This window comes from Heloderma suspectum, chromosome 2, assembly GCF_057233095.1.
Source record: "Heloderma suspectum isolate Gila_16-S chromosome 2, 16-S_ref, whole genome shotgun sequence".
NCBI lineage: Eukaryota > Metazoa > Chordata > Lepidosauria > Squamata > Helodermatidae > Heloderma > Heloderma suspectum.
In genome coordinates this window covers 205,278,956-205,300,488 of record NC_139459.1, presented here as the reverse complement: position 1 = coordinate 205,300,488, position 21,533 = coordinate 205,278,956, and the positions used below count along the sequence as shown (strand labels likewise).

At 44.0% G+C, this 21,533-nt stretch overlaps 1 protein-coding gene across 1 annotated transcript in view; it reads left to right on the top strand.

The window, feature by feature from the left end:
• Positions 1 to 21,533, top strand: part of RGS9 (regulator of G protein signaling 9) — a 97,846-nt gene that overhangs the window by 17,940 nt on the left and 58,373 nt on the right. The window contains exons 5-10 of the mRNA XM_084837497.1: positions 4,081 to 4,131; positions 4,295 to 4,401; positions 13,602 to 13,653; positions 15,585 to 15,643; positions 17,775 to 17,851; positions 19,207 to 19,288. Of these exons, the coding sequence (XP_084693623.1) occupies positions 4,081 to 4,131; positions 4,295 to 4,401; positions 13,602 to 13,653; positions 15,585 to 15,643; positions 17,775 to 17,851; positions 19,207 to 19,288 (428 nt within the window). The remainder of the gene's footprint in view (positions 1 to 4,080; positions 4,132 to 4,294; positions 4,402 to 13,601; positions 13,654 to 15,584; positions 15,644 to 17,774; positions 17,852 to 19,206; positions 19,289 to 21,533) is intronic.

Sequence of the window (21,533 nt, the reverse complement as noted above, 5' to 3'; positions counted from 1 at the left end):
CCCTGGAACCACGCTATAAACACCTTTCTTATACAAAACACACACACAAAGATCACTCTGTAAGTACTTTGCTACCTTTTCCCCTTCTTGTATGTACCAAGCCCTCCTCACTAAACTGTCCTTCAAGTGAGGTGAAACTGGCAGACACAAGTGCATGGGAAAATTATAACAATGATTCACAGTGGCCTCTCAATGTCTTTATGAGGAGCTGTTTTATTGGCTTGATCTTTCAAATTCAGAAACTCAGTATTCACCAGTTGTTTGGAAAGGTTCGTGACCTGGAAAAGACAATCTTTTACCATAATCATGACTTACGCACTAGATGGCTTTTAACTATCAAGATGGATGAAAAGTTAATATACAGAACTAGTTATGAGGAAAATGGCAAGTCAGTCAAATGACATGCTTGAAAGCAAGTGCCAGTGCAGATTTAGATTCATTTCAAAGACTGAGTACACAGTAATACAAATCAATAGATTATTGGAAAAAGAGTGAGCCCCTGTATAGTGATATGATAGTTGCTGGGAAATTTTCTTATTTTTCCTCTGGGCATCTTTCATTTTTATACACGACTGAATGACTGAACAACAACAACAATGTATATACAGCGAATGTCCCAAATTTGGTAAATGTTGACATTCATTTGTGAATGGTGCTACTCCCAGACACATTTCATAAGGGTGCAATCCTGTGCATCTAAACAAGCATAGGATTGCACCCTAAATGTCTTAAAACTCAGAGATACACTAGTCAATGTTGAGAGTTACCTAAATGTGATTGTTGAGATCCACTGACGTATGTTTTAGAAGCTGGGAAATGTACATCTTTTTTGGATGATCACAAATTGTATTTATTTACTTGCGTGATATGTTTGTATGCTGCCCTTTGGTTAACAATTCTCAAGGCAGCTCACATATGAAAACAACAATAAAATTCATCTGGGACAGTCAGCATTCACATGAGAATGTCAACCTTCACTGAACTTTGAACCTCTGTAACATATATAAAGTCAGTCTTATCTCAAATGCAATCTGATGGCATCCTTTCCACTTTTAAATCATAGCTACCTTTCTCCAGGCTGTAAACACTTTTGCAGTCCTGCCAACTCTACATTTTATTGATCTGATGCTGATTGCTGAAAAACATGTTTCTGTGTATTTAAGAAGGGGGAAGCCTGGCTATCTTAGGCCATATTTTCCTCTGTAGTAAACAGGAATACCTTCACTCACGATAAGCCAGAGGTTGCTGAGGTTTCACCAGGATTTTTAAAAGAAGCATCACCTCTTAAGGGAGAAGAACAGGTGGAAGCTGGGCTACCTACGTCAGGCCTGAATGACAGGATAATCTTTTAATTTTGTCTATTTCAGGAAGCAGTCAGTAGGGATAAGAGCTCCTGACTGCTGGTGCAAGTCTCAAGCAATCAGTGTAATGTCAGGAGAGGTCAACATTTTAATCTGCGTCTTGAATAGCATTGGGAGGTGAAGATTAGTACGTGATTGGAGAATCGGTGCATTCCTAAATCCTTGCCCTATTTAAAACTTTTAGTTTTAACATACCCTAAAATGCTGACTGCAAAGTAAGATGGCAGGGCTGGGGGTGGCTTAACTCCATATTCATGAATCCCTCCTCTCTAATGGGCTGTTTAGTAAATATGGGATAAAAACTATACTCTTGTTTTAAAAAGTCACTTACAAACAAAGATTTCAGTGTCGTTATGTATCATTTTCCTCCACACCAGCGATTTTGCTACTACTCACCAAAAAATTGAGAGTCTTCAATCACTATTGAAGACTGTAACATATTCTTTCATATTAGTTCCATGCATACTTTTTTTTAATGCCCCAAGTAACAGGCTCCAACAATTAAAATCTGAATTCTTTCTTCGTGTCTCATTTTAATTTACAAGCAGGTCCTCTAATTGAATTGCGCAATTCCTGGCTAGCTCACCATTTCTCTTTCATGCAGGGAATAATATGTTCCTGATGAGAACACAATTCAATAGAATACAATTCAGTTTCCACTCCTCTTACATTGGTTTATAATTTATTCCTTAAATTGCAAATCTGAATATTTAAAGAAAATATGCAGCAAAACATGTGCATTGTGAAGGGGCAGGAATATGAGTTTTTAAAGAGCAAGTGGATTTAGATCATTAGAGACAGAATGGTAGTTACTGAAGTGTTAAAAATCCATAGAGAATGAATAGGAAGCTCAGGGTTAATGTTAAGCCAAACTTGAGTCATAATTTAGGATCTTGCAGAACTGTTTCTGTTAGGATCAGAGAATAGGACCAAGTAACCGGGATTTTTTTCTTAAGGCATATTCTCACTCCAGCATACCTCACTTCAAACTATCACGCGTTGGTTTACATTGCTTCTATGACTGTTGTGGGACACATTGTGCTGAAAGTCCTAATGTGCTGAAGGCTACAGGGTAGGTTGCTTTATAGTGGTAGATTGTTATATATGACCACAGGGCATTAACATATCACTGTCATCTACTCTGGCCTGCAGGATGCCAGGGCAATCAGTTCTCCATTTATCTTCTCCTTGACCCCTACCTGACTGGTTGTTTGCTGATAAGGTTACTAATCAGCCATTATTTTATCAGGTATCTGGAATCAGTGTCTGAAAAGCCAGTAACAGTCAAAGCCAGTTCAGTTTGTTTTTTTAATCACCCCCCGCCATAGTCTTACCTGTGCCATCTATTTTATTTATTACACTTATATCCCACCTTTCCTTCAGGGAACTCAAAAATAATGTAAATGGTGTCCCCCGCCGCCACCACCACCAATGTTATCCTCACAAAGGTCCTGTGAGGCTGAGAAATAGTGTCTGGCCCAAGGCCACCCAGTGAACTTCATGGCTGAGTGGGGATTTGAACCTGTTTTAATGTTGTAAAGCCGCCTTGAGTCCCAGTATTGGGGAAAAGGCGGGATATAAATAAATATTATAATAATAACCACAACCACCTGGGTTTCCCCAGGCCTAGTCTGACATTCTAGCCTCTACATCACACTGGTTCTCACCATACTTCTGATCTGCTGATTCTGCTTCTAATCCAACAGGTTCTAACTTGGCCCTACTAATGATCAGGCAGATTGTGTATAACTTCATTTTGACCCTGCATCAGAAGCCAGTGTTTTTGAAATCAAAAGTTAAACCATCTGCTTTGAAGAGAGTGGGGAGAGGATAAGAAGGCAGTCCCTTTCTTCTGTGGGTGTATTACCAGGGTGCCTGGTGGCTTTTGGGTGCTGCACAGGAAGGTCAGCTTCTTCACAAGAGCAGGACATCTTCCACCCCATTTCTTTCACCTTGATTGGTAGGATGCTGAGACATATACTCTGGGCCCCCCAATCAAGTTAGCTAGGTCATGTTTCACTCTCATGCTGCAACTAGTTTGTTGCCAGGTAGGCAGCTTTATCCCTGGGCTTCATGGCTGTGATTCCTGCACCTAGAGGTCATTGTTGGGAGATGAGTTAGCAGGGGCACTTACCCCTATGGTAGATGGAAAACTAGGAGAAACACTGTGCATTATGTTTTGAGAGTAGAGTTCAGATAAGTATATGGAATGTTGCACAACTAAGGCTTGGCTCGGTCTCTTGCATGGTATTCATGGCTTATGAATAAGGATGCAAAATAAAGCATCCACTCTAAGGCTGAAAGCAGGCAGTTGTTTTTAAGAGCGTTCAACTAGTTTGAAAAAGGGTTTTGCATCCCATGGCATATACGCACGTATTTCTGTTGTCCAATTCTTCGTTCTGGTCAAACAGGTTTTGCATGTTTTTAGAATACTGCAAAAACCTGGAAACTCTTTATCAGAAGTGAACGTGAAATGAGTATCCACACTAGGGCAGTGATCACTTTTTTCAAACCATCTTCAAATCCCTGAAAAAAATGATGTTCTGTCTCCAGTTTTACTAGTATCTCATGGATCAGGGTGGTAGTTGCATGTCTGGATCTGTTTTTCTCTCAGGCCTCTGTATTAGACATAGTTACTGCTGGCAGGTCACTGAGGTCAGAATGTAAAGAATTCTGCATCTGACAATTTACGTTGTCTGCTATTGATTTTTCTTTGCAGGTTCTGATATATTGCAGTGGATTATGCAGCGCCTGCAGATCACCAATGAAGGTGGGTAGAGGCATAAAATCAGTTGGTGCTTTGACAGGCTTTTAACATTCATTATTGTTTTTATGGTATCTGAATTCTTGTCTTTTAAATAGTGGGTTGGTTTTGAATGTTTGGCTTTCCTTTGTATCTACCAATAAAAGCAGCTGACCATGTTTGTTTTTAGAGGCACTAAGCTTGGGAAATATGATTGTCAAGTATGGATATGCCTATCCTCTTCAGGAACCAAAGAATCTCACTCTCAGGCCAGACAGCAGTCTCTACAGATTTCAGGTAAGTATAGCGATAGCCAAAGCATAGGAAAGGTAGCCTGCTATGCATTGTGGTTTAGACTAACAGTGCATTTTTCTTGATTTGTTTAAAACATGCATATGCTGCTGTCCTATCAACATGATCAGTAAGGCAGCTTACATAAAATACAAGACAAAAACCTAATAAAGCCATCTCAGAGTCACAGTAGCAGCACTGCAAAACTAGTTCCATTAAAATGCTTGAAAGATTAATGGGAAGCATTACTAAAAGACAAACATGACCCCAGGATGTAGCCCCAGATGTTGCAGCTGAAACTAAGGTGGTCTGAGTCTGGTTGGTGTCTAGATGGGGAACCATCTGGGAATTCAATGTACACCACCTTGAATTCCATCTTGGACAAAAGATGGGATATAAATAAAAATATGCCACAGACAGGAGAAAAACTATTCAGCCTCCACAAAGGCTCTTAGAAAGGGTCTAGTGCTAGCATTTTGTTTGATCCAGCAAGGTTCTTATGTTCCTGTGTTCTTAACCATTAAGAAGTGTTGTAAAATATTTTTATTTAGGCACGTGTTTGACATATTGATGGAAGATTTTTTAGTGGCTTTATTGTATTATTTTTGTTGCTGTTCAGTCGTGTCCGACTCTTCGTGACCCCATGGACCATAGCAAGCCAGGCCTTCCTGTCCTCCGCTCTCTCCCGGAGCATGCTCAAGTCCATATTCATTGCATCAGTGATGCTATCTAGCCATCTCATCCTCTGCTGTCCCCTTCTCCTTTTGCCTTCAATCTTCCCCAGCATCAGGGTCTTTTCCAGAGAGTTTTCTCTTCGCATTAGCTGGCCAGAATATTTGAGCTTCAGCTTCAGTATCTGTCCTTCCAATGAGCACTCAGGGTTGATTTCCTGTAGGATTGACTGATTGGACATCTGTGCAGTCCAGGGGACTCGTAAGAGTCTTCTCCAGCACCACAGTTCCAAAGCATCCATTCTTCGGCGCTCAGCCTTCCTTATAGTCCAGCTCTCACAGCCATACGTTACTACTGGGAAAACCATAGCTTTGATTATGCGGACCTTTGTCGGCAAGGTGATGTCTCTGCTTCTTACTATGCTGTCTAGGTTTGCCATAGCTTTCCTCCCAAGGAGCAAGCGTCTTTTAATTTCATGGCTACAGCCACCGTCTGCGGTGATCTTGGAGCCCAAGAAAGTAAAATCTGTCACTGCTTCCATTTCTTCCCCTTCTATATGCCAGGAAGTGATGGGGCCAGATGCCATGATCTTCGTTTTTTTCATGTTGAGTTTCAAACCAGTTTTTGCACTCTCCACTTTCACCCTCAACAAGAGGCTCTTTAGATCCTCTTCGCTTTCTGCCATTAGAGTGGTATCGTCCGCGTATCTGAGGTTGTTGATAATTCTCCCGGCAATCTTAATTCCGACCTGTGATTCATCCAACCCGGCGTTTCTCATGATGTACTCTGCATATAAGTTAAATAAGCAGGGCGACAATATGCAGCCTTGTCGTACTCTTTCCCAATTTTGAACCAATCGGTTGTTCCATGTCTGGTTCTTACTGTTGCTTCTTGACCCTCGTACAGGTTTCTCAGGAGACAAGTAAGGTGGTCTGGTACTCCCATCTCTTTCAGAATTTGCCACAGTTTGTTGTGATCCACACAATCAAAGGCTTTAGCGTAGTCAATGAAGCAGAAATAGACTTTTTTCTGGAATTCTCTTGCTTTCTCCATGATCCAACAAAAGTTGGTGATTTGATCTCTAGTTCCTCTGCCTCTTCAAAACCCAGCTTGTACTTCCGGTAGTTCTTGGTTCGCATACTGCTGAAGCCTAGGTTGTAGGATTTTGAGCATCACCTTGCTGGCATGTGAAATGAGCGCAATTGTACGGTAGTTTGAACACTCTCTGGCGCTGCCCTTCTTTGGAATTAGAATGTAAACTGACCTTTTCCAGTCTTGTGGCCACTGTTGAGTGTTCCAAATTTGTTGGCATATTGAATGCAGCACTTTAACAGCATCATCTTTTAGGATCTTAAATAGCTCAGCTGGAATACTGTCATCACCGCTAGCTTTGTTGTTAGTAATGCTTCCTAAGGCCCACTTGACTTCACTCTCTAGGATGTCTGGCTCAAGTTCAGTCACTGCACTATCATGGCTATCAGGGACATTCAGATCTTTCCTGTATAGTTCTTCTGTGTATTCTTTCCACCTCTTCTTAATCTCATCTGCTTCTGTTAGGTCCCTGCCTTCTTGGTCCTTTATCATGCCCGTCTTTGCACAAAATGTTCCCTTGAGATCTCCGATTTTCTTGAAGAGATCTCTAGTCTTCCCATTCTGTTGTTTTCCTCGATTTCTTTGCATTGTTTATTTAAGAAGGCCTTCTTGTCTCTCCTTGCTATTCTCTGGAACTCTGCATTCAGTTGGATATATCTTCCCCTTTCTCCCTTGCTTTTCACTTCCCCTCTTTCCTCAGCTACTTGTAGAGCCTCATCAGACAGCCACTTTGCTTTCTTGCATTTCTTTTTCTTTGGGATGGATTTCCTTGCTGCCTCCTGAACAATGTTACGGACCTCCGTCCATAGTTCCTCAGGCACTCTGTCTATCAGGTCTAATCCTTTAAATCTCTTCCTCACCTCCACTGTATATTCATAAGGGATATGATTTAGGTCATACCTGAATGGTTTAGTGGTTTTCCCTATGTTCTTCAATTTAAGCCGAAATTTTGCAAGAAGCAGCTCATGATCTGAGCCACAGTCAGCTCCAGGTCTTGTTTTTACTGACTGTATAGAGCTTCTCCATCTTTGGCTGCAAAGGACATAATCAATCTGATTTCGATATTGACCATCTGGTGATGTCCATGTGTAGTGTCGTCTCTTGTGCTGTTGGAAAAGAGTGTTTGCTATGATCAGCGTGTTCCCTTGGCAAAACTCTCTTAGCCTTTGTCCTGCTTCATTTTGTACACCAAGGCCATGCTTGCCTGTTATCCCGGTGATTTCTTGACTTCCTACTTTAGCATTCCAATCCCCTATGATGAAGAGGACATCTTTTTTTGGTGTTAGTTCTAGAAGGTGTTGTAGGTCTTCATAAAACCGATCAACCTCAGCTTCTTCGGCATCAGTGGTTGGGGAATAGACTTGAATGATTGTGATGTTGAATGGTTTGCCTTGGATTCGTACTGAGGTCATTCTATCGTTTTTAAGATTGTACCCCAGTACTGCTTTTCCCACCCTTTTGTTGACTATGAGTGCTACTCCATTTCTTCTAAGGGATTGTTTGACCACCTCCAGCTTACCTTGATTCACTGATCTTACATTCCAGGTTCCTAAACAATATTGTTCTTTACAGCATCGGACTTTCTTTTCACCACCAGACACATCCACAGCTGAGTGTCCTTTCGGCTTTGGCCCAGCCGCTTCACTCTTTCTGGAGCTTCTTGGAAATACCCTCTGCTCTTCCCCAGTAGCATATTGGACACCTTCCGACCTGAGGGGCTCATCTTCCGGCGTCATCTCTTTTAGCCTTGTGATACGTTCCATGGGGTTTTCTTGGCAAGAATACTGGAGTGGGTTGCCATTTCCTTCTCCAGTGGACCACATTTTGTCAGAACTCTCTGCAATGACCTGTCCATCTTGAGGGGCCCTGCACGGCATAGCTTATGGCTTCACTGAGTTACGCAAGCCCCTTCGCCACAACAAGGCAGTGATCCATGAAGGGGTATATTATTTTTAGTTTATTTTTAATGTTTGATTAACTGGATAATTTTATTGTAAGCAGGTTTGCAACTGAAATATCTCTGAAATCCATGTTTATTCACTCAAGAAGGCTGAACCCACTACATTAACCATGTTGTTGTTGTTGTTGTTGTTCAGTCGTGTCCGACTCTTCGTGACCCCATGGACCATAGCACGCCAGGCCTTCCTGTCCTGCGCTCTCTCCCGGAGCGTGCTCAAGTTCATATTCATTGCATCCGTGATGCTATCTAGCCATCTCATCCTCTGCCGACCCCTTCTCCTTTTGCCTTCAGTCTTTCCCAGCATCAGGGTCTTTTCCAGGGAGTTTTCTCTTCGCATTAGGTGGCCAAAATATTGGAGCTTCAGCTTCATTATCTGTCCTTCCAATGAGCAGTCAGGGTTGATTTCCTTTAGGATGGACTGATTTGACCTCCTTGCAGTCCAGGGGACTCGTAAGAGTCTTCTCCAGCACCACAGTTCAAAAGCATCAATTCTTCGGCGCTCAGCCTTCCTTATAGTCCAGCTCTCACAGCCATACATTACTACTGGGAAAACCATAGCTTTGATTAGACGGACCTTTGTCGGCAAGGTGATGTCTCTGCTTCTTACTATGCTGTCTAGGTTGGCCATAGCTTTCCTCCCCAGGAGCAAGCGTCTTTTAATTTCATGGCTACAGTCACCGTCTGCGGTGATCTTGGAGCCCAAGAAAGTAAAATCTGTCACTGCTTCCATTTCTTCCCCTTCTATATGCCAGGAAGTGATGGGGCCAGATGCCATGATCTTCGTTTTTTTCATGTTGAGTTTCAAACCAGCTTTTGCACTCTCCTCTTTCACCCTCAACAAGAGGCTCTTGAGATCCTCTTCGCTTTCTGCCATTAGGGTGGTATCGTCTGCATATCGGAGGTTGTTGATAATTCTCCCAGCAATCTTAATTCCGACCTCTGATTCATCCAACCCGGCATTTCTCATGATGTACTCTGCATATAAGTTAAATAAGCAGGGTGACAATATGCAGCCTTGTCGTACTCCTTTCCCAATTTTGAACCAATCGGTTGTTCCATGTCTGGTTCTTACTGTTGCTTCTTGACCCTCGTACAGGTTTCTCAGGAGACAGGTAAGGTGGTCTGGTACTCCCATCACTTTCAGAATTTGCCACAGTTTGTTGTGATCCACACAATCAAAGGCTTTAGCGTAGTCAATGAAGCAGAAATAGACGTTTTTCTGGAATTCTCTTGCTTTCTCCATGATGCAGCGAATGTTGGCGATTTGATCTGTAGTTCCTCTGCCTCTTCTAAACCCAGCTTGTACTTCCGGTAGTTCTCGGTTCGCATACTGCTGAAGCCTATCTTGTAGGATTTTGAGCATCACCTTGCTGGCATGTGAAATGAGCGCAATGGTGCGGTAGTTTGAACACTCTTTGGCGTTGCCCTTCTTTGGAATTGGAATATAAACTGACCTTTTCCAGTCTTGTGGCCACTGTTGAGTGTTCCAAATTTGTTGGCATATTGAATGCAGCACTTTAACAGCATCATCTTTTAGGATTTTAAATAGCTCGGCTGGAATACTGTCATCTCCGCTAGCTTTGTTGTTACTAATGCTTCCTAAGGCCCACTTGACTTCACTCTCGAGGATGTCCTGCTCAAGTTCAGTGACCGCACTATCATGGCTATCAGGGACATTCAGATCTTTCCTGTATAGTTCTTCTGTGTATTCTTGCCACCTCTTCTTAATCTCATCTGCTTCTGTTAGGTCCCTGCCTTCTTTGTCCTTTATCATGCCCGTCTTTGCACAAAACGTTCCCTTGAGATCTCCAATTTTCTTGAAGAGATCTCTAGTCTTTCCCATTCTGTTGTTTTCCTCGATTTCTTTGCATTGTTCATTTAAGAAGGCCTTCTTGTCTCTCCTTGCTATTCTCTGGAACTCTGCATTCAGTTGGATATATCTTCCCCTTTCTCCCTTGCTTTTCGCTTCCCTTCTTTCGTGAGCTACTTGTAAAGCCTCATCGGACAGCCACTTTGCTTTCTTGCACTTCTTTTTCTTTGGGATGGATTTCCTTGCTGCCTCCTGAACAATGTTACGGACCTCCGTCCATAGTTCCTCAGGCACTCTGTCTATCAGGTCTAATCCCTAAAATCTATTCCTCACCTCCACTGTATATTCATCAGGGATATGATTTAGGTCATACCTGAACGGTTTAGTGGTTTTCCCTATGTTCTTCAATTTAAGCCGAAATTTTGCAAGAAGCAGCTCATGATCTGAGCCACAGTCAGCTCCAGGTCTTGTTTTTACTGACTGTATGGAGCTTCTCCATCTTTGGCTGCAAAGGACATAATCAATCTGATTTCAATATTGACCATCTGGTGACGTCCATGTGTAGAGTCGCCTCTTGTGCTGTTGGAAAAGAGTGTTTGCTATGATCAGAGTGTTCTCTTGGCAAAACTCTATTAGCTTTTGTCCTGCTTCATTTTGTACACCTAGGCCATGCCTGCCTGTGATTTCTTGACTTCCTGCTTTTGCATTCCAATCCCCTATGATGAAGAGGACATCTTTTTTTGGTGTTAGTTCTAGAAGGTGTTGTAGGTCTTCATAGAACCGATCAACCTCAGCTTCTTCGGCCTCAGTGGTTGGGGCATAGACTTGAATTACTGTGATGTTGAATGGTTTGCCTTGGATTCGTACTGAGATCATTCTATCATTTTTAAGATTGTACCCCAGTACTGCTTTTCCCACCCTTTTGTTGACTATGAGTGCTACTCCATTTCTTCTAAGGGATTCTTGCCCACAATAGTAGATATGATGGTCACCTGAATTAAATTCGCCCATGCCTGTCCATTTTAGTTTGCTGATTCCCAAGATGTCGATGTTCAATCTTGCCATCTCATGTTTGACCACCTCCAGCTTACCTTGATTCATTGATCTGACATTCCAGGTTCCTAAACAATATTGTTCTTTACAGCATCGGATTTTCTTTTCACCACCAGACACATCCACAGCTGAGTGTCTTTTTGGGTTTGGCCCAGCCGCTTCACTCTTTCTGGCGCTACTTGGAAATACCCTCTGCTCTTCCCCAGTAGCATATTGGACACCTTCCGACCTGAGGGGCTCATCTTCCGGCGTCATCTCTTTTAGCCTTGTGATACGTTCCATGGGGTTTTCTTGGCAAGAATACTGGAGTGGGTTGCCATTTCCTTCTCCAGTGGACCACATTTTGTCAGAACTCTCTGCCATGACCTGTCCGTCTTGGGTGGCCCTGCACGGCATAGCTTATGGCTTCACTGAGTTACGCAAGCCCCTTCGCCACAACAAGGCAGTGATCCATGAAGGGGACATTAACCATAGGAAAGCATTAATTTCTGTATCCCATAGTACTTTCTATTCTCTCTTTGCCATACCACATGCTTGCCTTTGTATCCCATCTCTCTTACTCCCCTTTCCCTCAGTTTCCCCACTGCACAGAACTATTTGCACATCACGTACCCACCTTTTCTCTCTCTTCACACCAGTGCTCACTCTCCTTTCTCTTGCACCTCTATCTCTGTCACTTCCTCTTTCTCTCCCCACATCACACCCTACCTACCGGTCCCCCATCTCTCAGTTGCCCCCTTTTCTCCCTTCGGTTTCCTTTTTCTGCTTTGCTTCTCTCACCCCCACCCCCTGTATTCCTCCCTATTGAGCTTGGCAGCAACAGCACACAAAGCTTTCAGCTGGGCAGCCATTCACATACTGAGGGAATCTCAGACACAGGTGGGGTGGCTACAAACGTGGCTAGATGGTTGGGTGCAACAGATTGGAAAACTGGCACCAATCCAAGTAGAGGGAAAGCAATGCCAGTATGACGACACAGGCATTCTCCCTTTCCCAGCCCAATGTTTGATGAGTTGGGTGGGCCTTAGCTGTTCCAACACAAAAGTGAGAAAGAGTTACAAACAGGCATTTGAAATTCTCACACTGGGGTGGAAGGAATGTGTCTGTAAGATTATCTCTCCCCTTTGGGGGGTTTTAAATTTTCAGGGACTGATCCAGTGTTGATACAAAATAAGTAGGAATATAGATTTCAAAATAAACAAAAGAACATGTTAAATATTAAAAACTATATAGGGCTAGCAGTTGGTATGATTATTTAGACTCTGAGGGTTCCTTCACATGGTTTTTGTTTAGGTGCAATTGTCATTCATCATTCAAGGTATTTTTCACATGCAATACAAGACATCGTTATCTGCAGCAGCTGTCCCTCACCTTCCCCATGTTTGCCCCGATATTTCTGTATGTGGAAAATGCAGTATTATTTGCAGCCGCGCAAGCGATCCACCATCACCCGCCCATGTATTGCTGACATCGCTCTATGACACTCTTCGTGTAGGCAGGTCTTGAGCGGTGTGGTGTTGATGTCACCTAGTGACGATGGTCAGGTGAGAATGTCACCCTCCCGTGCCTCCCTTGACCTCCAGCCCCTTCACCATTGCATTCCTGGGAACAACACTGGGAACTTTAGAAGTACAGTATACTGACATTTCACTAGTACAGCATGGTGGAGACGGCTCCTGCTCTAAATGCCTGCAATGTTGCAACCCTTTTCCACTCAATCTCCTTTCCCAGTGTATACTCAAATGAGAAAAGTGTTACTGCTTGCTTTTACAAGGACAATACTGACTTTAGCACGTGGGGATGGGGGAACTTCGGAAATGCAGCATACCGGTGTTTCACTAGTACAGCATGGCAGAGACTGATTTTCACACATTGAGGGAGGGCAAACTTCTGATGTTACAAATATACTGTGGATTGTATATAGAAGTTGCCAAGGTATGGATCGGAGGCAGTGGAAGTGAAAACCCCTTCCAAGGCAAGGCGGCAAGGAAGTTGAAATGGAAAAAGTTCATGCCGAGAGGGGGGAGGGGCTACCCCAGAGGGGGAGGACAGTGGGTGCACAATGCTGCTGACATCTGATAACATCCTGCCAGGCTCCACCTACCAGTGTAAATGGCAGGTAGCATTTTGCAGTAAAAGAAAAACCGGCTACGTAAAGAACGAATTTAAATCCTGCAAAGAATCTGGAAGCAGAAGCCCCAGTAAGTTGTGGGATAAAAAGTCTGCTGTGGTGAAGCCCTAACTCTCCGCTCTCTAACACTGTGACCACTTCTCAAAAAACAAACAAAGAGAATCACCCCTCCTCCACTGCAATAAGGCTTTTAAAAAGCCTCCATTGGTGCCAGTAGAGGAGGGTGTGTGTGTTTTGTGTGTGTGTGTGTGTGTGTGTGTGTGTGTGAGTGGGGTCTGAGCAATCAGATCAGGGGGCCTCATGCTAGCGGTGTTGCAGCCCCACCCAGTTTGGGGTATGGCCCTTTCCACTGCTGCCATGCAGGCCCCGAAGTGCTTGCCCAGAATCAATTTGGCCCTTGGGATGAAAAAAGGTTCCCCTCTCCTAATTTAGAGAATTACGGTATGGATTGATAATCTGAATCTTAGTTATTTTGTTCCTTCCTACAGACACCCTACTTTTGGCCAACCCAGCAGTGGGCAGCAGAAGATACAGACTATGGTAAGCTATAACAGTGGGGAGGCACTCTCTGCATTCTTGATGAAACCTAAAAGACAGACCTACCCTTGGTAGGGTCAGAGTGAGCCATCTCCAGTAATGTTCACATGAAATAATTTCTGGAGAAGAGTTATATACCTCTCTTTAAAGAGGAGTCCATCCCCATACTCTCTTCACTTTATTCTTTCAAATAGTAGCTCAGAACACATTCAGATAAATTGTGCAGTGCAACCCTCCTAGGACTATACCACTGTGTCTGTAGAAAGATCACATGTTAGAATGCTCCCTCCCATAAAAAGAATCCCTGCACATTGAAAATTGACCCACAAGCAAAGAAGGCTAGGCTAGAAACTGATATGCTAGCATTCCACAGGTGGGGAGTTTCCCCACCCTAGCTGAGCATTTGCAGATACAGCCTTCACCTGCAGTCTGGAGTCTACAGTCCAGATCGAAACTGTATCACTTGATAATTCTGAACAAATTTAAAGTCCCAGTTCACACATGCAGTTAGTGGTATGGTAACTTTTTGAAGCTGAAACTAGACAGAAGCAGCCTTCATGTGGCAAGCTGAAGTTTTATTTATTTATAATATTTGTATACTGCTTGGCACAATGAAATCTGTAACTGATGGCTAAGTTGGTCTTTTGAAGCAGCTCCCTCTCCACACACCTCTAGCAATGTTCACTGTGTGATCGCAAACTGCCACGAAGGATTGTGATGGCACGCTGAGCGTGGATATCCACATGGATATCCAAGGCACACAGTCAGCTTACCACATGGCGCAACCTCTGTGTGGCTACATTTTCAACCTGCTACCATGCCACTGATGGGCCTAATATGACTTAGCCTTGGTTTTCCTCACTCTTAAGCTTGAAGTAAAAAGTAGTTAGATGTTTTATTAAGGAAACACGCTGGGACTAAGGCTACAATCCTATGTGCACTTGGGAGTAAGTCTACTGAACACAGTGGGACTTACTTCTGAGTAAACATGCCAGGATTGGGCTATACATGGGTGTACTGCCTATTTGGTGTAATTCGTTTGTGGATCAGGCTGTCAGAGGTATTTAATGTGTTCCTTTTTGAGCCTGGGCAAGCAGACAGAAAGCCACACAGACCATGCTAGCCTTTAAATCCATGTTAGTTCCAATAAGCAACACCGTGCAGCCATCCCAGCGTTGCTTCTTGTTGCTAACTGCAAAATTCAGTCCTCCTTTTATTTTGCTGGCAACATTTCTGCTTCTGAACTGTGTCCTTCATTCCCACCCAAACAGGTCGGCTGTGTCATTCTCATAGCTCAGTGGTAGTGCCTGATTTGCTCAGAGAAAGTCCTAGGTTCAGTCCCTGAATGCCAGTTCAGAGGGTCTCAGGAAGACTAGGGGACATAGGATTACTCTCCAAGTGTATTAAAATACATTCCCTTTTCAAAATCACCTTTTGGTAAAACTAGTTGCAGACCAGGGACATAAAGAGTGCAGCCATTTTGATCTGCACACAGCCTACACTATATAAAAACGTATTACTACTACAGTGAAGCTCACTTTTGAGTAGAAGAATTTGTCCAAGAGATTTGGCTGCTACACTTGGAAAATTCTCCCCATCCTTGCCCTAAGCTTCCATCTGCACCGCTGTTGTCATCATAATCCAGATTGGTATTGCCTTCACCACACCTATGGTGCAAGCTGGCAGGAATGTACCATGGGCCAGCATAGGATGGAGATACTGGCACATGTGGACTATGTGGGTTGGGCATACACTGGAATCACATCTGTCCTCTTGGAAAAGCCATGCAGATGCACCCAGGACAGAGTCTGTCTTTGGAAAAGATGCCATTCTGGGTAATTTTGCTCTTTTGCCGTAAGGGCCAACTCATTAATTACATGTGTTTGGTTTCTGAAGTTGTGCAAATAGTGTATCTTCTTTTTTCCCATTCCTAGCCATCTACCTAGTCAAGAAAAATATTAAGCGGAAAGGAATTCTAGAAGAATATGAAAAGGTAAGAAGGTATTGTATTTTCTTATGCAAGTTTTTGACTAAGCATCTTGCCTACTACCATGTGACTAGTACTACAGTTTCTGCTCTAGATCAGTTTGCTGTATTATTTTGATTAAATATGATGTGCATAGGAACCTATAATTCCTATTATAGCACCCTTGCTGCCTTCTGAAATCCTCAAGTAGCCAGAATCAACACGCAGACGATAGGGCTCTTTTCCAAGGCTTTATTTCCATTCAACCTAATGACACTTACAGATGCTAATTGCCTGAGCCTAATGAGGGAAACTTAAGAGAGCTGCCTATCCGGGGTTTCTAGCCTTAGGGAATCAGTTGGTCTCCATTTTGGAGGGAAAAGGCCGGAAGCCTCTGAACTTAAGGGCTAGGAGGCGAAAGTCCACCCATTTCCCGTGGGGCATCGGGGCGCAGCTGTTGACATCGCGCTAAGCGGGCTGACGCCTGCTTGGCACCCTCCATCTTCGGTTTGTCCCTTCTCCTAGCGTCCCGAAGCTCCAGTGGTCCCTCCCCCTGCCCGTCAGGGTCGCTACCACTCTCAGGAATGTGAGCATGGAGCGGCTGTCCCTCCAGCGGCACCTCTGAACAGCGCGCGGGTTCCTCTCCCACGGTTTCTATCTCTTCCTCAGAATCAGAACTGCTTTGGGGCTCTGTGGGCTCCAATCCAACCCTGACACTTGTGCCCTCCTGACATCATTAGGCAAAGTGTTTCCCTACCCTTGCCAGCCAATGATGTGGAGCAAGACCGGGGAAAAACACAGTGTAATGATGTCAGGCCTTGAGGTAAGCTGAATTGTATATGTTAAAGATGTTATATTATAGAAAGCTGCCTTATACAGAGTCAGACCCTTGGTCCATCTAGCCCTGTATTGTCAACACTGACTGGCAGAGGCTTTCCAGGGTTTCAGGAAGTATCCTTTCCTAGCCCTAGATGCAGGGGATTGAGCCTGGGACCTTCTGCATGCAAAGCACGTGCTCTACCACTGAACTATGGCCTCTCTCCCATAAAGAAATTATGTCTGTATTATGTTGTACTTTGTGGTTGTAATTTTTGTGAAGCGCCTGGAGATCTTTGGCTACTGGATGGTATAGAAATGAAATGAATGATATTAGAGAGCGGGAAGGGGAACTCAGTAAAGCCCATGCACAGGAGAAAAGAAGGAGTCACACTTTGGGGAAGGGTCATTATAGCTTCATGGTAGAGCACCTGCTTTGCATGCAAAAGGTCCTGGGTTCAATCCCTGACTTCTCTGGGCATGGCTGGGAAAGGCTCCTGCCTGAAACCGTGGAGAGCTGCTGCCAGTTAGTGTACACAATGCTGACATAGATGGGCCAATGGTCTGACTTGGTATAAGGCAGCTTCCTATGTTCCTGTAACTCGACAAAAGGCTACTAAGATTAGCAGCAGACCTGTGTTTCTGATAACATATCATTCCACCCACATTAAGGGTTTCTTCACACGGAGCTTTTATCCTGCTGTTGAGATTGGTTGCTCACAGACATTTGCAGGTCCTTTAGATGACTTCGTCAACCTCCAGGGTGTCTCCCTCACTAAATGACCTTTATTCCATTTTTTAAAAGATCAGAGATAATGAGCGATCAAATTACAGCGCTTGAGTCCCGCTTGAGTTCCCTTGTGAAAAGAGGAAAACTCGCAATAAGAGGAGCTACAGTACCATCTAGCAGCTGTGTAATGAAACATATTGAAGACTCAGCTAACGGGGGTGGGGAAGAAGGGGGAAGTAAGCGCTTGTAAATGTAATGATCATGCAGATAGCCCTGTTTTAAATGCGGGATTTTAGGCTGGTGTATAGATGCTCAGAGTCACCACTGTACTGTTTTTTCAATTATTATTTCGCTGTAACTTATTATTTTTTAAAATCATATGTTAAATTACATCTCCTGAAACAGATGCGTCAACTTAAATATACACCGCATCGCGACGAATCTAGTGGCTTATTTTCAGAAGTTATCTTGAAAAATCATATTGATCTACTTCATTCTATGCTTAGTAGACACAGTTGCGTGCTGTGGAACTTCACTACATTCTTTGCTTTGAGAGCGAAACGGAAACATGCTGCCTTCATTGCTATCTCGCTATTACTGTTGTTTTTCCAGGAACACTATAACATGCTGAACCAAAAAATCAACCACAAATGGGACTTTATTATTATGCAGGCCAAGGAGCAGAACAGGTAAGGAATTTCTTAACAATGTTTTAGTTTCAATTTTCTCCTTTATTTGAGAGATGGCTTGAGCCATAAGTAACTGTCAAGTTCTCACTAATGGAACTTCTTTTTTTTAAGACACCCTTTAAAAAAAACCCTTCAAGGTTAATATGGATGTCTGTTATGTACGTAAATCTCTTGCCTTTGCTCTTGCAGCTAAGCATAACTAAATTGGCTTGCAGTTCTACATACAGATAACCACATGGGCAACGGTTTGCATGGTCTGCCTGAAAGGTGTAAAGACTGTTTTCAGTCAATGTTGTTTCCTTTTTCTCTGATGATGAGGGTGGCTATATTCAGTATTTGAATATATTTGAAGTCTATATTCAGGGAACTCTTTCAGTGATTCTCAGTAGCTGTTTTCTGAGCTGATGTAGCATAGTGGCAAAGAGGGTGAGCCAGGAAGTGCTAAGGCAGAGTCACAATTGCTACAAAGACTGTGCCGTAATCTGTGTGGTAAATGACAGCTAGGGTTCTGTGAGCCTTTCCCATGGGACAATTCAGAGGATGGGTTGTACTTACTCTTAGGGCTAACTGGCTACCACGCCATATAAAACTGAGAAAAAGTTCCATCTGTAGATCACATTGGGTAGTGATGGCCATCATAGTTTTTGCTTTGCCTTTCCTAACAGGGTCTGCAGGTACTTGGCTACTAGTCATAATGGCTATATGCTGCCTCCTGTATCAGAGGCAATGTGTCTCTGAATGTCAGTTGCTGAGAACATGAGTGGGAGCATGCTATTGCCCTCAAGGCCTGCTTGTGGTCTTCCCTTTACAGCATGTGGTTGGCAGCTGTGGCAAACAGGATGTTGGACTAGACAGGCCTCTGATCTGAACCAGCAGGGCTCTTCTTAGATTCGCTTCACTGTCATTCAAGGATTGTCTGCTTGCAGCACATGGAAATGCTAATTGTGTTTTGAGGGGACTGGAGGTATGTGAAGCCCCCTTTCAGCAGGGGAAAGGGCTAGAGACCTTTCTGGTCCCTTCTAATTGTACCAGTGGTTATACTATTTATTTGTTTTAGAAAACGTATGCTCTTCCTTTTGGTTCAGTAACTAAAGATTACAGTAGTCACACATCTAGGAGAGGAAAGGTGGATGAGTGAGGCCTTAATCTAAGAGGAGAATAATCTCAGTAAAATCTGAAGTAGCAGATCATTCTTCATCATGAGCATTATCAATCAGTTCAGCACTGGTCATTCTTAGCCAATATTATGCAACTGGGCAGGAATTGCTGCCAGAGGTGTGCAAGTAATCCCAAGAAAGGCAAGTAGTCCCATACTTTGATTTGTTAAAAGTGTAATAATCTTCCTGGCTTCGCAGGACAGGAAAAGAACGGAAGAAGGAAGACCGGTATGCTCTGGACTGTCAGGAGAAAGCCTACTGGCTAGTGCACCGAACACCTGTAAGTGAGGAATAGATGTTCCTACTAAGTATGTTTTAAGAATACTCATTACAGTGATAATCTGAACAACAATATACCATATTTATTCAATAAATGTTGAGAGCCAAGCACACATGTACACATACGGTACCTGAAAAGTGGGGGCGGGGGGGTCCGTTGGGTTTGCATGGCTGGTTTCTTATTTGTCACAGCATTGCCCTGGGGGGAAATGTACTTGCCTTGTACTGGAACACTGTATGCTACAGTGAGGGAAGATATACACAGTGTGGGTGTAGGGTCTTCCTAGCTGTTTCAGAGGCAGAGCTCTAGGCTGTTCTGAATGGCTTTCCTCTGTGTTTCTGTTTCCCCAACTCCTCCCAAGAGTGAGTGCTTCCCCACCCACACCCCATATTAAAATCAGAGGCACACCTCATTCATGTGCATGAGAAGGTTTGCTTCCAGTGTGTGTAAGAATCAGAATTACCTGTCCTCAAAGGAGACCCCCCCCATATATCTGTATGAATCACTAATTTGGGTATGCCTCCTGACTGGATGGAGGCAAAGCTAGAGACTGACTCATGCATAGGCACACTCCTCTGAGGGAAGATAAACTTGCTTTGGAAGGGACTGAATGCTCCCTTTTGTACCTGATACTGAAATGTAGCAAAATTACCTCACCTCCCCAAGGAGTCTTATTGGAAGATGGCAAGGCTGAAGCAGTGAATCAACCAGAGGCAGCCTCCACTGTGGGTGGGTTCTTTGGGCTTCCAGGAGACTTGGCCCGCAATCCGATACCTGGGAGTAATGGGACTTCTGATATTTTATGATATTATATTTTCAATTGTATTTTATCATTTTAACTGTGAGCCAACCAGAGAACAATGTTATTGGGCAGCCATATATAAATACAATAAATAAATAGTAAATAATAAATACATAGTAGACATGTTATAAGATTGTGCTGTTAAACGTGTTAGTTATTTAATTAATCCCTCACAGCACATGAGCTTTTAGAGAGCAATGCTGTGGTCCCTGGGCGAGCATCCCAGGCACCATAGGATTGTTTGGATTGCCCCTTCCGAGGTGAGAGACAGCACTCCAACCTCAGAAGGGGGAGTCAGAGATCCACCCCACCTCCCCCGCCCCCTCACAGCTGGCACAGAAAGAACCGCACTGGATGCCCTTCCAGGCCAGAAAAGTGACCTCAAGGTGGAGGAAAGGATGCGTTCCTGTGGGCAGGGAGAGGACCAGAGAGGCCAGGATACCAGTTATCCTGAGCCTCTTCCACCTCCTTCCCTCCCCCTCTGATGCGCTCTCCCTAGATGGGCTAAAAAGCCCATCTAGTGAAATCTACAGGGCGGGAGGACAGGGAGGCGAAGTTCTCCTCTGCTGCTCTTCCCACTCGGCATCGGATGATTGATTGCCTCTGAGGTCAGGGGCTTCCGATCACCAAGGGCACAATCAATAGGATTGCAGCCTTGGTCTTGTAGCAGGCAGTTTGGGATTTACTGCTGTAGGAGTAGGGGGAAATGGCTCTTTCAGTAAAAAAAGATAAGGAAGCCCAGATAACCTACTTTGTACAGAGGGGGGAAGTGAGGCACAAAGTCACACAGGAAGCAGCTGGACAATGAACCCATCTCCTGAGAACTGTGCATGCTGTGAAAATTTGTCTTGTGCATATTTGGTTCCTTGAACTCAGCTACTATAGTTGAACCTAAGTGATTTATGCATCTGCAGGATTGCACTTAGAATCCTCCCACCCAACCCCACTGCCAATAGCAAGAGCAGTGGCAAAAATGATACACGAATGCACGGCGTCTGCCTCCTCGCTGTCTGGCTTTCCCACACTGATCCTCCCTGCCTTGAGTGGCTCTGAAGGGTGCTTTGTTAAATCATCCATACCGGGGGGGGACGACTCCAAGCTGGGCATGCAGCAGCGCCGAGCTTCTGCTATTTTGGAGGCACTTCTGGTGGATGCTAGTGGGGTGTTTCCTGAGCAGTACCACACTGATCACAGCCTGCCATAAGGCTCTGACACATGCCAAGAAGCTGCATTCCCTAATCTCAAATCATAAAGATCCACGTTTAATTGTGCGTGCAGTGTAAGCGGCCAACTCAGAGCCCAGCAGTTAACAGACAGAGAAGGTATAAGCCTCCGGCAAATGTCAGACTGTAATTGCAGCTTAGCTTGTGGGGTGGAGGGGAAAGACATACCATCTGTAAAAAGGCCCTATATGCTGCACAGCCCCTTTGGTCCTGCCTCATC